General features: G+C 38.5%; 2 protein-coding genes across 2 annotated transcripts in view; one reads left to right on the top strand and one right to left on the bottom strand.

Moving 5' to 3' along the window:
• MRE11 (MRE11 homolog, double strand break repair nuclease) overlaps positions 1–10,540 on the bottom strand; it is a 64,079-nt gene extending 53,539 nt beyond the window's left edge. Inside the window, exons 1-3 of the mRNA XM_065882113.1 lie at positions 10,521–10,540; positions 7,640–7,772; positions 2,538–2,698 (exon numbers count right to left, since the gene is read on the bottom strand). Coding sequence (XP_065738185.1) covers positions 2,538–2,698; positions 7,640–7,772; positions 10,521–10,540 — 314 coding nt within the window. The remainder of the gene's footprint in view (positions 1–2,537; positions 2,699–7,639; positions 7,773–10,520) is intronic.
• Positions 10,541–14,112: 3,572 nt separating this feature from the next.
• ANKRD49 (ankyrin repeat domain 49) lies at positions 14,113–17,323 on the top strand. Its single transcript, XM_065882969.1, has 2 exons — positions 14,113–14,473; positions 15,856–17,323. Exons 1-2 carry the CDS (start codon positions 14,216–14,218, stop codon positions 16,315–16,317), a joined length of 720 nt encoding a protein of 239 aa, XP_065739041.1. The 5' UTR covers positions 14,113–14,215; the 3' UTR covers positions 16,318–17,323.
• The last annotated feature ends 4,967 nt before the right edge of the window (positions 17,324–22,290 follow it).

Raw genomic sequence — 22,290 nt, 5'->3', positions numbered from 1 at the left:
AAAGTTATAGGGAATATTAAAAAGTGGGTAAAATATAAATAATTTTCAGAAAGAAAAAGAATAGGAAACAGAAAACATACTGGATAAGAATTTTCCAAAATTGCTGCAAAAAAAATTCTTAGTTTGAAATGCATGTAGCCCAAACAGGATAAATAGAACTAAATCCACAACTAAATATGTCACAGTAAGACTGCAAAATGCTAAGGGCAATGAGAAAAACTTAATGGTTACCTGAGTGCTTTCTTTATGCCAGCTATTATTCTAAGCAATTTTCTTATTAACTACTCCTAACAACAATTCTGTAAGATTAGCACTATTCCCATCTTATAATAATGAAACTAAGGCAGGGCAAATCCAGGATTTGACCTCAGACAGTCTTATATCAGAATCCATGCTTTTAAGTACTACGTTATACTGCTTTTCCAGCAACTAAAACGATAGCAAGACTCCTCAAAAGCACCTAAAAATAAGAGTTTACTGACAGGCAGTGAAAAACTACTAAAAACTGTACTTCAGAAAGGAAACTGAATCTAGACAAAAGGAATGAAACATAAGAAACAGCAATAGTAAGTAAAGAAATAGGTAAACACGTCTATGGGGTGGGTGAAGCAGTTTAAAAATAATAAAGTTTTAGATTTGAATAGAAGACGGGTAAAGACTGATCAGAATTCTTAAAAACAAGGACATATGTTAAAAATTACAAGAATCTTTTAAAATCCAATTATATACTCAGCCAAATTATCAATCCGAAGTTAAAAATAGCCATTTTCTTACCTAAAAATATCTCCAAAAATTTACCTCCCAATATAAACTCATTTTTAAAATATATATATACAAATAGATAAGAAATAAATATAGCTATGTCTGTTTTCAGGGGTTACTTTATATATATATATATTTTTTAATTTATTTTACATTTACATGTATACGTGTGTGTGTGTGTGTATTTAAGCTCTGTGCACTGAGAGAGCCTAGAAGCAGTGACAAGACAATAGCCATGTGCATGACTAGCATCCAGATTCTAGCTTCCAAAAGGAACCAAGACTTCTTGAAGAAATGGATGAGTCTAAAGCTAGGGAAAAGAAAATACAAAATTAGCCTGGAGCATCTTACAGAGCCAAAAAGGGGGGAAAAAAGATGACGCCATGTTGAAAGGACCCAAGAGGTGGTCTGAAAGAGTGTCCAATGGCTAAAGCTGGAACAATTTATTTGAGCAACAAAATAGATTATAATAGTATTAAATTACAATTCAAAGGAAAAAAATGAGTTCATACTGATATAAACAATTGAATAAATTCCTACTGATATAGACAATTGAATAAATAAATAAACAAATGGGGGACAAGGGACAAATCTTTACAGAACTATTCCAATTAATAAATGCAGAAAGAATGTGGGAAATGTTTAGAAAATCACCATTAGGACACCACAGTTAAAACTGCTGTAGGCAAGAGCCACTGACGAGTGCTAAAATTATTGGACAAACTTTAAAGAGAAACAGAATAGTTGCATAGCCTCCCCTAAAATATTTACCAATTACTGTAGTGGTTTTAACACGCCCATAAATTCTTTGATACTCTTTGCTCTCTCCAGGAAGTGAAACATAATGCCCTCTCTTCGAGTGTGGGTTGGACTTAGCTACTCTCTTCTAACAAACAGTATATGGAAAGGGAAAAATAGTAACTTGACAGTGGAGAAACCTGCAAGACACCATCTTAACCAAGTGACCAAGGTTAACCTCACCAGTGCAGGCCATGTTGATAGCATGTACTCCTTACATACTGAGAAGGGCACTTCACCTATAAAGAATATTCTTTCCCCCAAACCAATAACCCTAGTCTAATCACGAGAAGAACCCAAGTTGAGAGACATTCTACAAAATATCTGACCAGTACAATTCAAAAGTGTCAGTGTCTGTCTGGAAAAGACTGGCATAGGCGAAAGGAGATTTTGAGACCATTTCAACTAAATGCAATGTGGTATCCTGTACGATGTTTAAGAAAAAACAGAGTACCTTTATGACATGGGGTTCTAGGTGAATACTGTAAATAAGTCCCCAAAGCACAAATATTAAAGAAGAAAAATAACGTGTTTGACTATGAACATCAAAATTAAATATTTCTGTCATCAAAAGGCCCTGTAAACAAAGTCAAAAGACAATCCACTGATTGGGAAAAAATACGTGCCTAGCAAAGGCTTAATATCTAGAAATAACTCCTGCAAATTCAACAGGAAAAGACAAAAATATCCCAATTTTTAAAATGGACAAAGGATATGAACAGAAGAGATACCAAATGTACAAAAAAAATTTGAGAAGTTACTCATCTCACTATTAATTAGGGAAATAGAATTTAATATAACAATGTACAGAAAATTCAAAGAACTACATTTACCAAGGAAATAGCTTATAGTAAAGGTAAAATGGCTAATTGTTACTGTGTCCATGTGTCTTATACAGAAAATATTATATATTATACATACATGTAATATTGAAATGTCATAAGGAAACATTCATTTAAGCATTTACATATACTTACTTACTAAAACCGAAGTTGACCGACTGATCGCTGATAATTTCAAACTGTACAGGACGATCCCCCATGCAATATTTTCTTAATAACTCGAGGCAGTTATGTACTGTTTTTCTTGAGGGTTTATTTTCATGAAAAAGATCACCCCCTAACAAAATGAAATCCACCTAATCAACAGAAAATAGTGTGAAAATTAGTATGCTTTATAGGTAAAATTTTTAAAACTAGAGCGCAAAGAGATAGAAAAAAAATCTTGTAAAAGATACAATTATGTGTGGAGATTTAAAGCTTCATATTTTGTTTAGTTAAAGGGCCTTTCAATCTGGTTATTAATATGACTTCAGCTTAGGTTCCTAGACCACCTTCAAAAAGGCCATCTTCAAATTACTACACCAAGTTTCTAATTCACACTACCCAAAGTGATCATGCTTCTTTTTTTAAAGTTATCCAAATCAAACATAAACTTAGCACTTTAATAAAACCTATGGAAGGGATAGCAGATTCAATCCAAATTATTCACTTGATTCGTTCAACAATTATTTAGAGTCCCTACAGGCACTGGCAGCTAAGGAAATAGCAATCTACAAAATGTATCATGTCCTTGCCCTCATTAAATAGAGACAGCGTGCCATACCCTATACTGAGTGTGATAAGTAAAATACGATCCCTATCCTAAATATGTTCAAAATCTAATGGGAGAGACAAACTGCTAAAGCATCTAAACGTAAGCCAGACTCTGACGCGCATACAACAGATATACAGACAAACCAGGAGTAGAGATGGCATTACAATTAATTCCAACTGACAGGAGGAAATTCACCTGAGGACAACGTCTGGGAAGAATGGGCTCACATGGTGGCACCTGAGTTGCACCATGAAGGATAAGTGAGATTTCGAGGAAGAACGTTCAGGAACAACCAGAGAGAAGGGAAATCACACAGAAAGAAAGTCCAACACACTTTCAAAAGTGTACAGTCTACTTAAAGAAACTTGATTAAGTTCTTAATTATACAAAAGAACCCAGCAATACAGATCGCCATGGGCTACAGTAGTGAGGGCAGCAGGATATGTCACCACAAAATGGACCACTGTGGCAATGGGGACTGTTTTGAGGTGAAGGCAATTAAGACCCAGCAGAGTCAGGAAAAGCTTTTTTACCTCTCTCTAAACTGCCTAAAAGAATCTGGATAGGGGGTATGTACCAGGAAGAGAGCTATGACTAGAGACAATTTCTGATATCAGAAAGACATCGCATGGCATGGCAAACACCTGTTTACCAAACATGTGCTCGTCTCATCTTCCTGTGCATTGCCTTCCTCCCCTTTAAAGCCCCAGACTCCTTTCCCCTTCTCCTTAGCTCAGGATGGCAGATAAGCCTCAATTACTTCACTGCTGAGGAGTCTCATACTTTTGTGGGGCTCCCATACATATGAAATTTATTTTTTACCCTGTTAATCTGTCTTACATCAACTTGATTATTAGACCAGCCAGGGAACTTAGAAGGGAAGAAGGAAAAGATTTCTGCCCTGACAACAGTCAGAGAGACTTCAATAAAAATGTGGGATTTAAGCCAGGTCTTCAAAACTAAACGTGATTTGAGTAAAGGGAGAAAATGATCATAATCCAAGGCATAGAAGAAACAAAACAAAAACAACAAAGCAAACAAACATTTTTACAGGGGAGGGGAAAGAGAAATAGTTGTTTAAATGATATAGTTTCCCTTTTACCAGACGAAAAGAGCTCTGGAGGTTGGTCACTCAACCATGCAAATGTGCTTAACACTACTCAATTGTACCCTTAAAAATGGTTAGGATGGTAAGTTTTATGGTATGTGTATTTTACCACAAACAAAAAAAAATTTTTTTTTAATATTTTTAAAAACTGGTTTGTGACTCCAGGGATCACTGAGAACACAACTTGCTTCTGTGGTCTTCCTGCCCAAAGTGAATCTACTCATGAGAAAACGTCAGACATCTCCAACTGAGGAATATTCTGCAAAAGTAACTACCCTGGATTCTTCAAAAGTGTCAGGGTCATGAAAGACAAGGCAGACAGATGAAACATCCCAGATTACAAGAGACTAAAGAGACATGACAACTAAATGCAAAATGTAATCCTGGATTGGCAACTGGACACCACTGACCTGCCCCCAAACTGCTATGACAGACTTTGTCGAGACAACTGGCAGCATCTTAGAATTACATGATCGTACTGAATCAACATAATTCCCTGGTTTTGATAAGTGCACTGTGGTTGCATATGTAATTTACTCTCAAATGGTTCAGAAAAAGTGTGTGGGGCTTCCCTCGTGGTTGAGAGTCCGCCTGCTGATGCAGGGGACACGGGTTCGTGCCCCGGTCCGGGAAGATCCCGCATGCCACGGAGCGGCTGGGCCCGTGAGCCATGGCCGCTGAGCCTGCGCGTCCGGAGTCTGTGCTCCGCAGCGGGAGAGGCCACAACAGTGAGAGGCCGGCGTACCGCCAAAAAAAAAAAAAAAAAAAGTGTGTGTGTGTATTTATGAAGAGAGAGGATAAATCAAATGTAGTAGTAAAGTGTAGGAAAATCTCGGTGAAGGGTAAGGAATTATTTGTACTATTCTTGCAATGTTTATGTAAGATTGATATTGTTTCAACATTAAAAGTTAAAAAAAAAAAAAAGGATTCCAAAGAACTAGAGAGTAGAAATAAGGCTGGTTAGATGGCACAGGCCCACAAAATAGAGAACCTAAAAATCGGGAAAAACTTAGATTTCAATAAGAAGAAATAATAAACACAAATGATGGGGGGAAGTAAACATGTATTTGGAAGTACCAGTATAGGGCTGTAGGTGGGAGGGGGCAGTTAAGATTAAAGCATGCAGGGAGGGGAAACAGGAGGAAATGGAAGGGAAGGAAAGGACAAGGTAAAGAAAAAAAAAAAAAGCTCGTGCTCAGGGAAAGAAATACTTCAGCATCTAAGAGTTAGAAAAGAAAGGACAGAAGATTCTCTGACAGGAAACAGACCTTCTTTGACTGCAAATTTCTCTGCCCTCAGGGTAAAAGGAGACTCATTTATAAGAGTGCCTACTGGGCTTCCCTGGTGGCGCAGTGGTTGAGAGTCCGCCTGCCGATGCAGGGGACGCGGCTCCGTGAGGATCCCACATGCTGCGGAGCGGCTGGGCCCGTGAGCCATGGCCGCTGAGCCTGCGCGTCCGGAACCTCTGCTCCGCGACAGGAGAGGCCGCAACAGTGAGAAGCCCTCGTACCGCAAAAAAAAAAGTGCCTACTGCTTGCCAGATCCTTTCTAGGTACTAGGATACACATGAGCAAACAAAAAAGATTTTTCATTCTCATGGAGTTCACCTTCTAGTAAAGAAGATAATACACACGTAATTAATTCAATAAATTATTTCAGATGGTGCTATTAAAAAAAAATAAATGAGTAATGTGATAAGAGTGTTTGGAGACATCAGGTAAGACCTCCCCCAAAAAGGTAAAACTGGAATTGAGAACTGAGAAGTCAACCCTGGCAAGATCAAGGTGCTCTGAGCAGGAAGAGAACCACACATGCAGAGGTACCAGAGTAGAAAAAACATCTCTGTATGGATGAAGCACAAACCAACCAGGCAGAGTGGAAGGAGATGAAGTCTCCTGGCAGGGGCCAGATCACACTGAACCTTGTAGTTTAATTTTTATTCTAGATTCAGTGGAAGGCCACTTAGATTATAAGCGGCAGAGTGACATGATCTGACATGATTTTTGTAAGTTCACTTTGGCTGCTATGCTGAATACTGTAGGGGGAAAGAATGGAAGTAAAAAAACCTAAGGGGAGCTACTGCAGTCCAGCAAAATATGACAAAAGTTTTGGACTAAGTTTACAGACATGAAGGTAGAAAATAGTAGAGAGGTTCCACTTGTATACATTTGGGAATAAGAACCAAAGAACTTGTAGAAAAACTGAAGAGAACTCTGAGGAAAAGTCAAGGTTGAAGTTTGCAAGTCCCCAGAATTTATATTTATTCCCCAGCTGCCTTTTGGGCTCGAGATGGACATTTCAACTGTCTGCTGGAATGTTTCCTTGAATGTCCTATTGGAATCTCCAACTCAAATGGTCTCAATCAGAATTCATCACCTTCCCACATTAGGAAGGATGTTATAAGGAAGTATGAAAATACGGAAGAAATCTTCCTTATTTAAAACCTACTTCTATTATTGGTACCACCATCCACCCAAACATAATACACTCCAGAGTCACCGTCATCCCCTTCTCCCTCATCCCCACCCCCTACGACTGACTAACCAATCAAAGTATCCAAATCCTCTCTTTGTATTATCTCCTGCATTCACTTCCTCTTTTCCATTCCATGGCACCACTTTTAAAAAGCCTCCAACTTATCTTGCCTTCATGCTGGACTCTGTTGCCAGAAGACTTTCTATTAAACGGGGTACAAACTCCTCAATCTGGTATTGAAGCTCTTGATGCAGCTCAAACCACATTTCTAGTCTTTCAGTGCGCTTTCTAACACGCGACCTACCAGTGAGCCAAACAGCTGCTGTACCCCTAATGGACCAATCATCTCGCCTCTGTGCCCTTCCTACTGCTTCACGGGAGGTGTACACTCTCTTTGCTCTTCACTCATTAAAAGCCTACCATCCTTCTAAGCCCAAGTTAAATGCCACTTCATTCACCTCATCTTGCTATCCTCATCTAAATGTGATCTCTTCTACCTCCAAACTCCCAGGAAATGCTGTTTATAATCTTATGGCTCTTGCATCTGAGCATCTTTGACATTTATCGTATCTCACATACTGACTTGCTTGCTGCATGTTCTTTGAAAGCAGAAACTATGACAGTCATCTTTACATTTCAAATAGAAACTGCCACGGGATACTGCACTCAGTAAACACTGTAAATATTTGTAAATTTTTACAGACTATTTACAAAAGTAGCTCCTACTTGAATTCAGGGAATAAAGCACACAAAATCTGCTTTGGGCTTTCAGTATACTGATATTTAAGCAGGCAGTGTGAGCACATGGGCCTATAAAACAAACCTCTATCTTTAAAAGGAAAAAGAGCAAGTTGAGTAAGGGAACTTGGTAGAAATCGCAAAAATGCAAACTAAACTCACATCATTTTCCTGGGCAAGTCTTAAAATTTCATCAAGTGTTACAAACGTATCATTTCCTCTGACGGCATCTTTTTCCATAAATCCCAGATGAATATCTGTTGCAACTAAGACTTTAAATGTATTTTCATCATCGCTGTATTTAAAAAGAAGAAACACGTCAATATAATTCATTAAAAGGATGTTCAAGCAAACTGAAACCTAAATCTATAAAATAATAGCAGTTATGACGTAAAATCATTTTTCTAGCCCTAAACTAGGTCCAAAAATTTGAAGCATTCAACAGACCATTAATGTCACAGTTTTCTTACCACTAATACAAAGCAGAACAAATGTACACACATTTTTAAAAGGTTTTGTAACTGCTTCAGAAATGTATAACCTCATTACAACCAGTTTCATAAACTGATATGTAACCTGGATTTGAAAGCTTGGTTGTTTTCCTGCTCTGTTCTACAGCAAAAATCCAAGAGGATTTGATCCCAGTATCTAAACTTGCTATTTATCTACTTTGCACTTTCCCACGAAAATTAGAATTAACTGGTTAATTTTAAAAGCCCTTCCCCTTACTTTATAAGTAGATTTTTATCCTAATAAACTAGTAACTTACATCCAGGCCCCTGAAGAAGTTTGCTCTCCATACAAAGTTAGTTTTTCACTAATGACTTTGGCCAAGTAACAAAACTAATTTACAATGCCATTTAAATTTGGTAGTATTCAAAAGTACTTTCGTGTGAAGCAGCAATATGATAGTTATTAATTCTCTCTTAAACTTAATATAACTTTTAATTGTCTTTAAAATATTTTGGTATCCCTGATCTCATCTCAACTCCCACACGTAAACAGGTTAAGTATTGTTATCTCTGAAAAACTAGAAAGCTATATACAAGGAAATTAACTGATTTATCATGAAACAAAATGGTAGAAATGGAACTAAAACCCGGTATTAACACTCAGGCTGTTTTCACTAAACCATACGAACTTCAAAAAAAATTTATATATATATCTCCAAAATTCAAATCTTTATACATAAGAGAATTTTCCAGAAAAGATTTCTCTTCATAAACTTCAAAATGATATGAACAGTTCTGATTGCTATATACATACGGGTAAGTCAGAATACTTTCAGATTACTACCCAGACTTCCATAGCAATTTGTAAGGTATTTTCCCTTGAGGTCTCTCACTTAAATATGAGAATTAATCTGAGAGTCTTTTTTTTTTTTTTTTTTTTGGCCACGTTGGGTCTTCGTTGCTGTGCGCCAGCTTTCTCTAGTTGCAGAGAGCAGGGACTACTCTTCGTTGCGGTGCACGGGCTTCTCATTGCGTTGGCTTCTCTTGTTGCAGAGCACGGGGTGTAGGCACGGGGGCTTCAGTAGTTGTGGCACGTGCACTCAGGAGTTGTGGCTCACGGGCTCTAGAGCACAGGCTCAGTAGTTGTGGCGCACGGGCTTAGTTGCTCGGTGGCATGTGGGATCTTCCCCAACCAGGGCTCGAACCCGTGTCTCCTGCATTGGCAGGCGGATTCCTAACCACTGCGCGACCACCAGGGAAGCCGTGAGAGTCATTTGTAATCCAATTATACAAATGAAGAAATGGAGACAAAGTTTAGAGGCTTGCTACCTTGTCCAAGGTTACACAATGCTAATTAAGAAATTAAGGGGACTTCTCTGGTAGTCCAGTGGTTAAGACTCTGTGCTTCCAATGCAGGGGGCCCGGCTTCAATCCCTGGTTGGGGAACTAAGGCCACACATGCCGCAACTAAGCCCACATACCGGAACTACTAAACCCACGCGCTCTAGAGCCCGCAACTAGAGAAGCCCGTGCACTGCAAGGAAGACGGGGCGTGCTGCCACGAAGACCCAGTGCAGCCTAGATAGATTAGATAGATAGATAGATAGACAGACAGATAGATAAAAAGAAATTAAAACAAGGGTGAAAGATTCCAAGTTTGAAGCTTTTTCCACATAACTTTTTCTAGTCCTTTTATTTATTTTCATTTTAGTCAGATTCATTTGCAATTTATTCAGTAATAAAGCAATTTACTTCTTTAAAAATCTGCTTTAGGGCTTCCCTGGTGGCGCAGTGGTTGAGAGTCCGCCTGCTGATGCAGGGGACACGGGTTCGTGCCCCAGTCCAGGAAGATCCCACATGCCGTGGAGCAGCTGGGCCCGTGAGCCATGCTGTGCTTCACAACGGAAGAGGCCACAACAGTGAGAGGCCCGCATACCAAAAAAAAAAAAAAAAAAAAAAAATCTGCTTTAAAAGACTTGCATTAGGACCTCCCTGGTGGCTCAGTGATTAAGAATCCCCTTGCCAATGCAGGGGACACGGGTTTGATCCCTGGTCCGGGAAGGTCCCACATGCTGCGGAGCAACTAAGCCCGTGAGCCACAACTACTGAAGCCCGCGCGCCTAGAGCCCCGAGCTCTGCAACAAGAGAAGCCACCGCAATGAGAAGCCTGCACACCGCAACCCCGCTCGCCGCAGGTAGAGAAAGCCCGCCGCAACAATGAAGACCCAACGCAGCCAAAAATAAATTAATTAAGAAAAAAAAAAGACTTGCATTAGCTAGTAAGACTTAGTCCAAGCATATTTATAGCTTCAATAGTTTAAGACAAAGCATAAGAACATAAACTTATATAGCAATATGCCAACCTACTGCAAAACCCCAATCTATAGCTGCATATTATCTTTAGTTAATAAACATATAGCATGAAATGTTAACCATTCCAAATATTCATTTTGATGACTAACACTTGTATTCAGAGGCAAGGTCTTTATTTACTCATAATTTATTAAATAAGTTTTCTTTTATGGTGATCATAGTTGATAGACTGTAGAAACCTAAAGCAACAAAGACGACTTCGGAAGACAGGTGCTTACAGAGCATCTGCAGGACTCATTTCTATGATCAGTCCAGCTCCTCCAGGACCACTTCTCTCTCCAAGTACCCCTGGGTCCTGTGCTCAAACACGTCAGAAAACTCACTCGATTCCAAATTCTAAAACAAAATTATATTATTTAAAACACATTTTTAAAAAGCAGACTGACAATTTTGGAAGTGTCTCATTTTCAATTAAGCACCTACTATACTTTTATTTTCAGAGCTTAAAAACAAAACAGAAAAACATATCTCCAGTGATACTCTAGTTTCACCATTATGATTAAGCTCCTCTCCTGTTTCCCTTTCTATGCCCCACGGGAAGCTAATGCTTGTTAAATGAACGGGCAAAAAGGGTCACATCCAATAGTTCTGGTTTAGCACACGAACTCTGGATGTGCAGAAATGTTTAAGTTGCATGCATGGGCTACTCTGGAGCATGAGGCGACCCCGTATTTCCTGCTTAAACACAAAAATTTTTTTTTAAGGAATGGGCTTGTTTTGAAAAGATAGGGGGTCCACGTTTAAAGCTAGTATAAATAAGCAGAAACACGTGGTTTAAGGAAAATGGCCAGGATCTTTGGGGAGGAGCGGCTGCCACCGCGGAACGACCCCTCCCACGTCCGGATTCCTGGTTCGGTGGGGATTCTAAGCCTCAGCAGTCCCGCACCACCGGACCCTCAGAAACCAGAACGCGGAAACCTCCCAGGCTCCTCCCGAGCCTACCCGGCCCAGAGTCAATCCTCTCTGGGCTTCCGCTCGCGATCCTGCAGATACAGAAAGCGACTCCTAAACTACCCCACATCTGGACTCTCCAAAGCCCCACCCTGGAACCCGAGGCTGTCTTTTACCCGGGAAGAAGGAGGGAGATTCTTGAGAAGAAAAGCAACAGCACCGCCTGAGAAGCAGCTTGGCCATAAACATGAATTAAGCGGGAGAGAAAAAGCACCTCCTTCTCTCGCGATACCTCATAAATGACGTAGTTGCTTCAACTCCTCTCATTGGCTGCCGACTGCCGTAAGGTAGCAGGAAAAGTTGCAGCGAGGACCCGCCCTCATACAGGAGCCAATCCTGAGTAGCCCGGGGGACGAACCCCGGAAGCGAGCTTTCCGGCGGCGATTTTCCCCTCTCTAAGGTGGGTAGGTCTTTCTCGTCCGGGGCCAGGGGCCACGCTTCCTGGTCGCCTGGCGCCACCTAAGAACTCCTGGGCCCAAAGGGGCGGGTCTCCTGTCGACCCCTCCGAGCCCTGCAAATCGGGCCGCGTCGTGGGTCCTAAGTAGGGCTGGAGCGGCTTCTTCGCTCGTAGAAGTTCGGAAGGCCTCAGACGCGACTCCTGGGCCTGGGAAGTGACCAGCCGGTGCTGGAGGGCCGGGACTGGTGGTCTTCTCCCTCACCTCCACTCCCCAGAGATTGAGCATTCGGACTCCAGTTTACAAGACTTTCCCTGCGTCCCCTTATTGTCTGCCTGGATCTCGGGTTCAGCACATCTGCATTGCTTTGTGCTGACAGCAGTAAAATAGAGTACATTAAAAAACAATGTGAAACTTTTGAATTAGAAAATTTGGGCTTTTAGTTCCATTGAAAGTTGTTTTAATCTATCAGAACCTCAGCGCCTTCACTTGTAAAATGGGGTTTACGGCCCCACCTGTCACTGAATTGTTAAGAGTTAACATAGTTTAGATCTCTTATGGAATGTGATCTTTAAAAAACATACCCTAGTTCTTCTTGGTGGAGTATCATCAAGTAGGTATCTTGATCGGCTTTTTAAGCCCTGAATCAGGGAGATGCACCTGGGGTTGACTTTTTAAATTAAATCCATTAAGAAATTTTAATATGTAATTTATTGTACCTGGAACAGTAAATTTAAATTATAAAAAGAGTTTTTATGGAAAGGAAAGGGGGGTATAAGATCTGTGCTATAATGTTACTGTGGTTGATACAAATGACAAGTGAACTATACAGTAAGGTATTTAATAAAGTGTTTAATGAGTAGATTTGTGATCACTTTTGTATTGCAAAGTTCAGAGAACAGTTTGAGGAAAGTGAAAATATTAGAACATAAAGCCTTTCTGATAGGGTCTCTCGATTGACTCTGTAAAGTTGGACAGTCTTTGGAAATCCTTTAGTACAATCCTTTCATTGTGCAACAAAGTAACAGGTCCAGAGAAGGTACTGGTCATGCGTGATAAATTTAAACTTGACTTTAATGCTCTTGGCAGTAGTAATAAAATCTACTGATGCATTAGGATTGTATCAATTAAAGCTCGTGAAAATTAGGTAGAAAGAAATCAGTATCTTAGGGGTACACGACTAACTCTCAAATTTCTCAGAATCCATTCCAAGCAAAATCAAGTGATAGGGCTTTAATTCTACAAATATTTCTTAATGTTTGCTTTATATAAGTGGGACATAAATGTAAGTTAAATATAGTCCCTATCCTTAAGCTTACAATCTTTTAAGAGACTAAAACAAGAACAAAATTAGTGGTGAAATAAAACGGTATGTAGCACAAAAAAAGTAGAAACTAGAGAGAGATCTAATTTGGAGGCTCAAGAAAGACAATGAAGGAGGCAACATCTGAGAAGAGTCATGAAAGACTGATAAGATTTCGACAAGTATAGTTGGGAAGCTGAGAAATATTTTTAAAATATCTATTATTCTCATTTTGTTTAAAGTTTAATCTGCTGCATAACTCTTTAAGCTGATACTGGTTTATAAATTGTTATGGCAGCCTAGCAGAATAAATATCATTTCCTTCAGGAAGCCTTCTCTACTCCCTGAGGACTGGGTTAATTATGACCTTCCTGTATATTCATCATATCTAGATATGGTCTTATTATAGCACTTAAACACTGTCTTTGCCAATCTCCCTGACGAGACAGGAAGCTTCTTGAGGTTAAGACGTGGATCTTGTTCATTATTGAATCCCAGTACCCAGAGACTGGCACATACCAGGCATTCTATTCATCTTTGTTGAATGAAGGAGTAAATGACAGCCAAAGTTCCGTTTCAAAACAAGAACCCAACTAAGAACTATAGTTATCTGTCAATGAATAGGACTACGTTTTAAAGCAGTGAATTTTCCTAAGCCTGAAATTGTTAAAGTAGAAATAGGTTGATTATTACAGATGTCATGATAAAGATATCTGCATTGATGAGAGATTGGGACACATGTCCTCTGGGGGCTATTCCATCTCTAAGAATCTCTGATTCTTGGAAGTAGATTTTTTAGGAACTAAAAATTTTTGCTCCTGCTTTATAGCTTCTGTGTGTCTAGTCTATAAAAATCGTGAATGTGGTTATCTTTATTAGGTATAATTTAAAAGCTTCAAGCATTAATCACTGTTAGCATAATACAATATAGTATGTGAACCAATAGATTCAAAATAGTGTTATAACCACTGACTTGGTAGAAAAACAATATTAAAAATAAAGATAACTGAAATCTATCAGTTCCAATATTTAATGAATGTGAAGGGTATTAATAAACACCAAAAAAGTTTAGACAGGGCTTATTTGTGTATATTTGCAAGACTTATCTATGCTATTGATAAAGCCTCAATAACCATTTTGCTCCTAATTTTTGTGTTTGTGTTTCAGATCTTGATGAATAAAATAAAGCAGACATAATTCATCTCTGGAAAGAGTATTTATACTGTGGCATTTGAAATGCTTTGTATTTAGAATAGTAGTAAAAATGGAAAAACAGAAAGTAAATGATGATGGAAAACCAGACCCAGAGAACTCCTTGGACTTTTCTGAACACTTTAACCAACTTGAATTATTAGAAACACATGGACACCTTATTCCCACTGGCACCCAAAGTCTCTGGGTAGGGAATTCTGATGAAGATGAAGAGCAAGATGAAAAAACTGAAGAGTGGTATCAATTGCAAGAAAAAAACATGGAAAAAGATCCAAGCAAATTGCTTCTTTGGGCTGCTGAAAAAAATCGGGTAAAAAAAGAACAGTTAAAGAGGAAACCTTAATTTAGTAGGAAACGTATTAGACTGGAAGCCAGAAGACCTGTCCTGAATCTTGCTTTAGTCTGTAACTTTGGGCAAAGCCTACTGTTTCTGAACCTCTATTTTCTTATCTGTAAAAATGGCCACCATAATACCTGCCTCTTTCATACAGGGTTTTATACAGAGGCAATGTATGTGAAAACACATAGTAAGCTACAAAGTGTCACATGGGTATTTTGGGGAGCTTTAAGAATAATTATAAAGAGAGCAAGCAATCATCTGTATCTTTAAATCATTTATATTAAGTCATTAGGGTCATCCTAAAGACAAGTCTTTAGTAAAAAGAGGATGGGAATTAACATTTATTAAATACCAACTGTACCATGTGCCTTACTACATTATTGATTTAATCCTCATATATCCCTATAAGATATGTCATATTCTTCCCTTTTACAGATTAAGAAGTTGAGATTCAGGAACATTAATTTGCCCAGAATCGTCCATAGTAGGATGACCCTGCTTAACAGCCAAAGTCTGTTCTTCCCACTTAGCCCTTTGTATCTTGTTTTACTAAGTTCCCCCATGCCTCTGTTAATAAACTAATAAATGGTCTTATATTTTTGGATAACTTTTTAAGCCAAGAGCAGACTGCATCCCACCAGAGGTCCTCAGACCAAACTGAAAATCACTTCCTGAAAACATGTATCTGAGGTTGTTTTAGTTAGAAGGAATTGCGCTCCTTAATCTTGACTTCCTTGTTACCATTGTATTCTACTGTTAAAAGAAGTTTTTTTTTTTTTAATTGGAGTGTAGTTGATTTACAACGTTGTGTTGGTTTCAGATGTACAGCAGAGTGATTCAGTTATACATATATTCTTTTTTAGATTGTTTTCTCATTTAGGTTATCACAGAATATTGAGTAGAGTTCCCTGTGCTATACAGTAGGTATTTTTTAAAGTTTTATACAGTATGTATATTGGTGTGGTAATACTACTACAGAAAGATCAGTCTGTTCCATTACTATGTTTTCTTCACAGATGAAATATAAAATATTAATACAATTCTAGCCTGTATTATTCATCTAGGACTATAGCTTTTATACAATAAGCCTTCATTGGACGAGGAATAAATGTATGGTTTGGTATTCAGAGAATCATGCTCTTAGAATCAACAGTTTACAGTTAACACTGACTTGTTCATTGTTAAATCAGTTCCCCACCCCCCCAAAAAAAATCGTATTTTTTATTTTACAGTCATCTGCTAACAAAGAAGTTTTTATTTAACTTAATTAAATCGAACACTAGATGGTTTAATTTTCTTTGCTTATTGTTTCATTTCGAGTTGGGTTTGTAAAAGATCTATTTTCTTCTCAGCTGACCACAGTGCGAAGACTGCTTTCAGAAAAGGCCACCCACGTGAACACTCGAGATGAAGATGGGTACACCCCGCTCCATCGAGCAGCCTACAGCGGACACTTAGACGTGGTCCGGGAGTTGATTGCACACAGGGCAGATGTTCACGCGGTGACTGTGGATGGCTGGACACCCCTGCACAGTGCCTGTAAGTGGAATAACACCAGAGTGGCTTCTTTCTTACTGCAGCATGATGCCGATATCAACGCCCAAACAAAAGGCCTCTTGACCCCCTTACATCTAGCTGCTGGGAACAGAGACAGCAAAGATACCCTTGAACTCCTCCTGATGAACCGCTACGTCAAAGCAGGTCTGAAGAACAACCTGGAAGAAACTGCGTTTGACATCGCCAGGAGGACAAGCATCTATCACTACCTCTTTGAAATTGTGGAAGGCTGCACAAATTCTTCACCTCAGTCTTAATGGTTCTAATAATTTTCTTAAGTTTCTAAGTCCCAGTGCCTCCTTTGTGTGAGATGTGAAATGTCCCCATCATACAAAGTTGACATCAAAAGTCTTAGGACAGTAATTCAGTGGTACTCACGATAATATCCTTCCAAGTGAATTGCCTGACCTTGATGTCAAAATGTATTTGGAAGTTGATTGGATATATCTTTAACGATTTCCGTGGTGTTTGTGATTTTTATCAAATCATTTTAACTTACCTATACTGAAAAACTTGTCACAAGCTGTACAGAAAACTAATGATATTTTTGGTGCTGATCCAAGAGAAATGTATTTTTAAATATTCCCCCATCCTAGATCTTTGTGCAGTAGTTAGTATATTAATGTGTATTTTTATAAGGTCAGGTAACTCAGAATTTCATTTAAAACTCTTAATATACTGGTGCAGTTCAGCTGTCTTCTCTGCATCACCATAGCCATTTGCTTTCATTGTAAACCGTAAGAATGAACATATTAGTGTCTTGAATCTCCGTAAATTAAAAAAAAATCAAGACACCTAGATCTTTGTTTTCTAGAACCTAGGCCATTTTCAGGAAGTAGCTAGGTGTTTGATCCACGAATTTTATATACTGCCCCCTCCCACAATCCACACAATCCTGTGGACCATCCTACCTCACCCTGGTCAACCTGCATATTCCTTATGCTGCTGGTGAGTCAGCACGACCCTTCAGACATGCGCACAACTATACCTTGGTTCAGATCATAACGTATCTGCTCTCCAGCTAGTTTTACCTCCCTGGTCCTGCTGAGCTGGGCACTGCTCATCTAGACTCTCAAGTTCACAGGAAATGTTCTTTTCCAGGGTCCTCATTTTATACAAGCCACACAAAGACAAAGTGACAGGGAAAAGGGATTCTAAGAATGAGGGGATGATGATTATATTGGGGTGAGAACCGCAAAGTGGCTCAGGCCTTTTTTAAAAGCCACATTGTGGATAGTGACAAAAGCATAAATATAAATATTCCAAAAACAATAAAAATTTTGAACAACCAAAAAAAAAAGCATGAATTCTTTTGTTACCTGTGTATCTTCCTTGGATCCATAACATGTTTATTCATTCCAGCTAAGAGATGGAAGCAACCCAAAAGCCCACTGACAGATGAATGAATAGAGAAAATGTAGTATATACAGAAAATTGAATATTATTCAGCCTTAAAAAAGAAGGAAATCCTAACACATGCTGCAACAGGGATTAACCTTGAGAACATTATGCTAAATAAAATAAGCCAATCACAAAAAGACAAATTATGTATGAGTCCACTCATATGAGACATCTAAAATATTCAAATTCATAGGGACTTCCCTGGTGGCGCAGTGGTTAAGAATCCGCCTGCCGATGCAGGGGACACGGGTTCAAGCCCTGGTCCGGGGAAGATCCCACATACCACGGAGCAACTAAGCCCGTGCACCACAACTACTGAGCCTGCGCTCTAGAGCCTGTGAGCCACAACTACTGAGCCCGTGTGCCACAACTACTGAAGCCCACGCGCCTAGAGCCCATGCTCCACAACAAGAGAGGCCACTGCAATGGGAAGCCCGTGCACTGCAACGAAGAGTAGCCCCCGCTCGCCACAACTGCAGAAAGCTCGTGTGCAGCACTGAAGACCCAACACAGCCAAAAATAAATAAATCTATTAAAAAATAATAATAAAAAAAATAAATAAAATTTTCAAATTCATAGAAACAGAAAGTAGAATGGTTGTTGCCAGGGTCTGGGGGAAGGGAGAAATAGGGAGCTGGTGTTCCATCGGTATAGAGTTTCTGTTTTGCAAGATGAAAAAGTTCTAGAGATCCATTACACAGCAATGTAAATATACTCAACACTTTAAAATGGTTAAGATGGTTTAAAAAAACTATTAGTCATACGGAAAAGATAATTGCAAATGTTTGTGATTGTCAAAGTACCTTAAATGGTCTCATTAATTTTACAAGTAAATATTATGATACAGATTTGGAAAATTAGTATCTTTAAAAGATAATTGACTGTTTAAAGAAAAATATTAACAATTTTTACAGAGTTTATAACATATCTAAAAGTAAAATATATGTCAACAGTTATATAATGGCTGGAAGGAGAGAAATGGAATTTCTTTTTTTGGCGGCATTGAGTCTTTGTTGATGCGTGAGGGCTTTCTCTAGTTGCGGTGAGCAGGGACTGCTCTTCATTGCAGTGCATAGGCTTCTCACTGCAGTGGCTTCTCTTGTTGCGGAGCACGGGCTCTAGGCATGCAGGCTTCAGTAGTTGTGGCACATGGGCTTAGTTGCTCCACGGCACATGGGATCTTCTGGGACCAGGGATCGTACCCGTGTCCCCTGCATTGGCAGGGAGATTCTTAACCACTGTGCCACCAGGGAAGTCCTTGGAATGCTCTTAAAATATGCCTGAAGTGGTATAATATCTCTTGAAGGTAGCCCATGAAAAGTTAAAGTTGTATACCATAAACACTAATGCAACCACTAAAATAACAAAGCAAAGAGTTACAGCTAAACTTCATGATAAAAACTCTCAACAGACTAGGAATAGAAAGGAAGTTCCTCAGCCTGATAAAGGACATCTAAAAAAACCCCAAAACTTGACATCATACTTAGTGGTGAAAGACTGAGTGCTTTCACTCTAAGATTAAGAATAAGACAAGGATCCATCAACAGAGGAATGGATAAAGGAGCTGTGGTACATATATACAATGGGATATTACTCAGCCATGAAAAGGAATGAAATTGGGTCATTTGTAGAGAGGTGGATGGACCTAGAGAGTGTCATACAGAGTGAAGTAAGTCAGAAAGAGAAAAGCAAATATTGTATAATAACATATATGTGGAATCTAGAAAAATGGTGTAGATGATCTTATTTGCAAAGCAGAAATAGAGATACTGAGGTAGAGAACAAATGTATGGATACCAAGGGGGAAAGGGGTTGGGTGGGAGGAATTGGGAGACTGGGATTGACATATATACTGTGTATTGATACTATGTATACTATGTATATTGATACTATGTACAAAATAGACAACTGATGGGAACATACTGTATAGCACAGGGGACTCTACCTAATTCACTGTGGTAACCTAAATGGGAGGGAAGTCCAAAAGGGAGGGGATATCTCTATGTGTATGGCTGATTTATTTTGTTGTGCAGTGGAGGCTAACACAACATTGTAAAGCAACAATACTCCAATAAAAATTAATTTTAAAAAATGGATGTTCTTTTTCAAAGTTTCAAATGCTCCCCTAGTAAATAAAACAGGCCACATTTTCAAAAAAATAATAATAATAAGACAAGGATGTCTGCTCTCACCACTTCTATTAAACATTTTACTGCAGATTCTAGTCAGGGCAATTAGGCAAGAAAAGAAAAGAAAAGACATCCAGATTGGAAAAGAACTAAAAGTATCTCTATATGCAGGTGATATGATCTTGTATATGAGAAATCATAAGGAATCCACTGGGAAAAAACTATAAGAACTAATAAATGGGTTCAGCAATGCTCCAGGATACCAGATCAATATACAAAAATCAACTTTAGTTTTATATAGTATCAATGAGCAAACTGAAAATTAAACTAAGAAAACAATTTCATTTATAATAGCATTGACAAGAAAAAACGTACTTTGGAATAAACTTAACAAAAGAAGTACGAAACTTTTGCTCTGCGAACTATAAAAGATTGTTGAAAGAAACTAAAGAAGCACAAAATAAACAGAATGACATCCCATTTTCATGGATCAAAACACTTATTATTGTTAAGATGGCACTACCCCCCACATTGATCTATAGATTCAATGCAATTCTATCAAAATTCCAGCTAACTTCTTCACAAAAATTGACAAGCTGAACCTAAAATTCATATGGAAATGCAAAGAAGCCAGAAGCGCCAAACAATCTCGAAAAAAAAAAAAGTTGGAGAACTCACACTTTTTTATTTCAAAACTTACTAGAAAGCTTGTGGTACTGGCATAAGGATAAACATATATATCAATGGAACAGAATTTTGAATCCAGAAATAAAACCTCACATTTATGGAGGACTGAATACTTTTGACAATAGTGTCAAGAAAATTCAATGGAGGAAAAAATAGGCTTTTTCAATAAATGGTTCTGGGAAAACTGGGTATCCACGTGCAAAAGAATGAAGTTGGACTCCTACATCACACTATAATGTTAATACAAAAATTAAAATGATCAAATACTTAAATGTAAGAGCTAAAACTATAAAACTTTTAGAAGAAAACAAATGGAAAAAATCTTCATGATATTAGATTTGGCAATGATTTCTTGGATATGTCACCAAAAACACCGCATTAAAGGAAAAATATAGATAAATGGGACTACATCAAAATTAAAACTTTTTTAAAATCAAAGGACACTATCAACAAAGTGAAAAGGCAACTCATTAAATGGGAGAAAATATTTATAAATCATATATCTGATAAGGGATTAATATCCAGAATATACAAAGAACTCTTAAAACTCAACAAAAAACCCAATTCAAAAATGGATAAAATACTTGAATAAACATTTCTCCAAAGAAGATATACAAACAACCTGTAAACACATGAAAAGATACTCAAATCACTAGTCATTAGGAAAATGCAAAGCAAAATCACAAAGAGATACCACTTCACATTCATTAGGATAGCTAGCTGTTATGTTTAAAAAGGAGAGTAACAAGTGTTGGCAAGGATATAGAGAAATTGGAACCTTTGTGCATTGCTGGTGGGAATGTAAAGTGGTGCAGCCACTTGAAAAAGTTTAATGGTTCCCCACAAAATTAAACACAGAACTACCATATGATCCAGTAATTCCATTTCTAGGTATATACTCAAAAGAACTGAAAGCAGGAACTCAAAACTGATACTTGTACACCAGTGTTCATTGCAACATTACTTGCAACTGCCTAAAGGTGGAAACAACCCAAACGTCCATCAACAGATGAACAGATATACACGATGCTGTATGTACATACAATGGAATATTATTCAATCTTAAAAAAGGAATGCAATTCTGATTCATGCTACAACATGGATGAACTTTAAAAACATTATGCTAAATGAAATAACCCAGACACAAAAGGAAAAGATTGTATGATTCCACTTATATGAAGTACCTAAAGTAGTCAAATTCACAGAGACAGAAGATAGAACAGAGGTTACCAGAGGGCAGAGAGAGGGGGAAATTGAGAATTATTGTTTAATGGGTACAATTTCTGTTTGGAATAATGAAAAAATTCTGGAAATGGATAGTGGTGATGGCTGTACAACACTATGAATGTACTTAATGCCACTGAATTGTATACTTAAAAATGGTTAAAAGAGTAAATTTTATGTTATGTACATTTTATCACAATAAAAATAAAGCAGTTATACCTCCAGATCCCCCATTCCTAGCAGCTAGATGGATGACCCCCCCCTCCACTCCAGCAGAAAATTGGAGGTAATTCACTGAAGGAAGTCAAACAGGCTCTCTGGATGGAGGGTACAAAGCACAGTTGAAGGCAGATAGTGGAACGGGAATTTCATGAATACTTACATTCTACATATTAAGCCTTCAGTTCTCCTCTCCCCCTCACTTCCCAGGGTGCTGGTATCAGACTGATTCCCTCCAGCAGGGAGACCGGAGGAGTCACTCCATGGAGAATCAGAGCAGTTCACGAGATAAGACCTTAAAATACCAACATGAGGGCTTCCCCAACTGAACAGCCGAGACAGATCACCCATCAGTGAAACCCCCAGTTGATAAGTCCACCTGTATGCACAGAGTCATATGTCCACTACTAGATAGGGCAAGACAGTCAAAGATCACCTGAAGGTAGAGGAAAGCTACTAAGAGAACAAAACAAACCAGAACAGGTAACTTGGGGGAAGCAATAATTATACAAGAAGAAAGTAACACTGGAAATGAAGTGTATCATTAATATCCTTAGACAGATAAGATAC

Source organism: Phocoena phocoena, chromosome 8 (assembly GCF_963924675.1).
Source record: "Phocoena phocoena chromosome 8, mPhoPho1.1, whole genome shotgun sequence".
NCBI classification, from domain to species: Eukaryota; Metazoa; Chordata; class Mammalia; order Artiodactyla; family Phocoenidae; genus Phocoena; species Phocoena phocoena.
The sequence above is the reverse complement of the archived record's forward strand: the minus strand, read 5'-3'. Positions and strand labels throughout refer to the sequence as shown.

Bases quoted from the DNA above. Each gene is read 5' to 3' on its own strand.
- ANKRD49 (XM_065882969.1), top strand. From the start codon at position 14,216: ATGGAAAAACAGAAAGTAAATGATGATGGAAAACCAGACCCAGAGAAC. The intron at 14,474-15,855 runs GTAAAAAAAGAA...TTTTCTTCTCAG, and splicing joins GGGCTGCTGAAAAAAATCGG to CTGACCACAGTGCGAAGACT.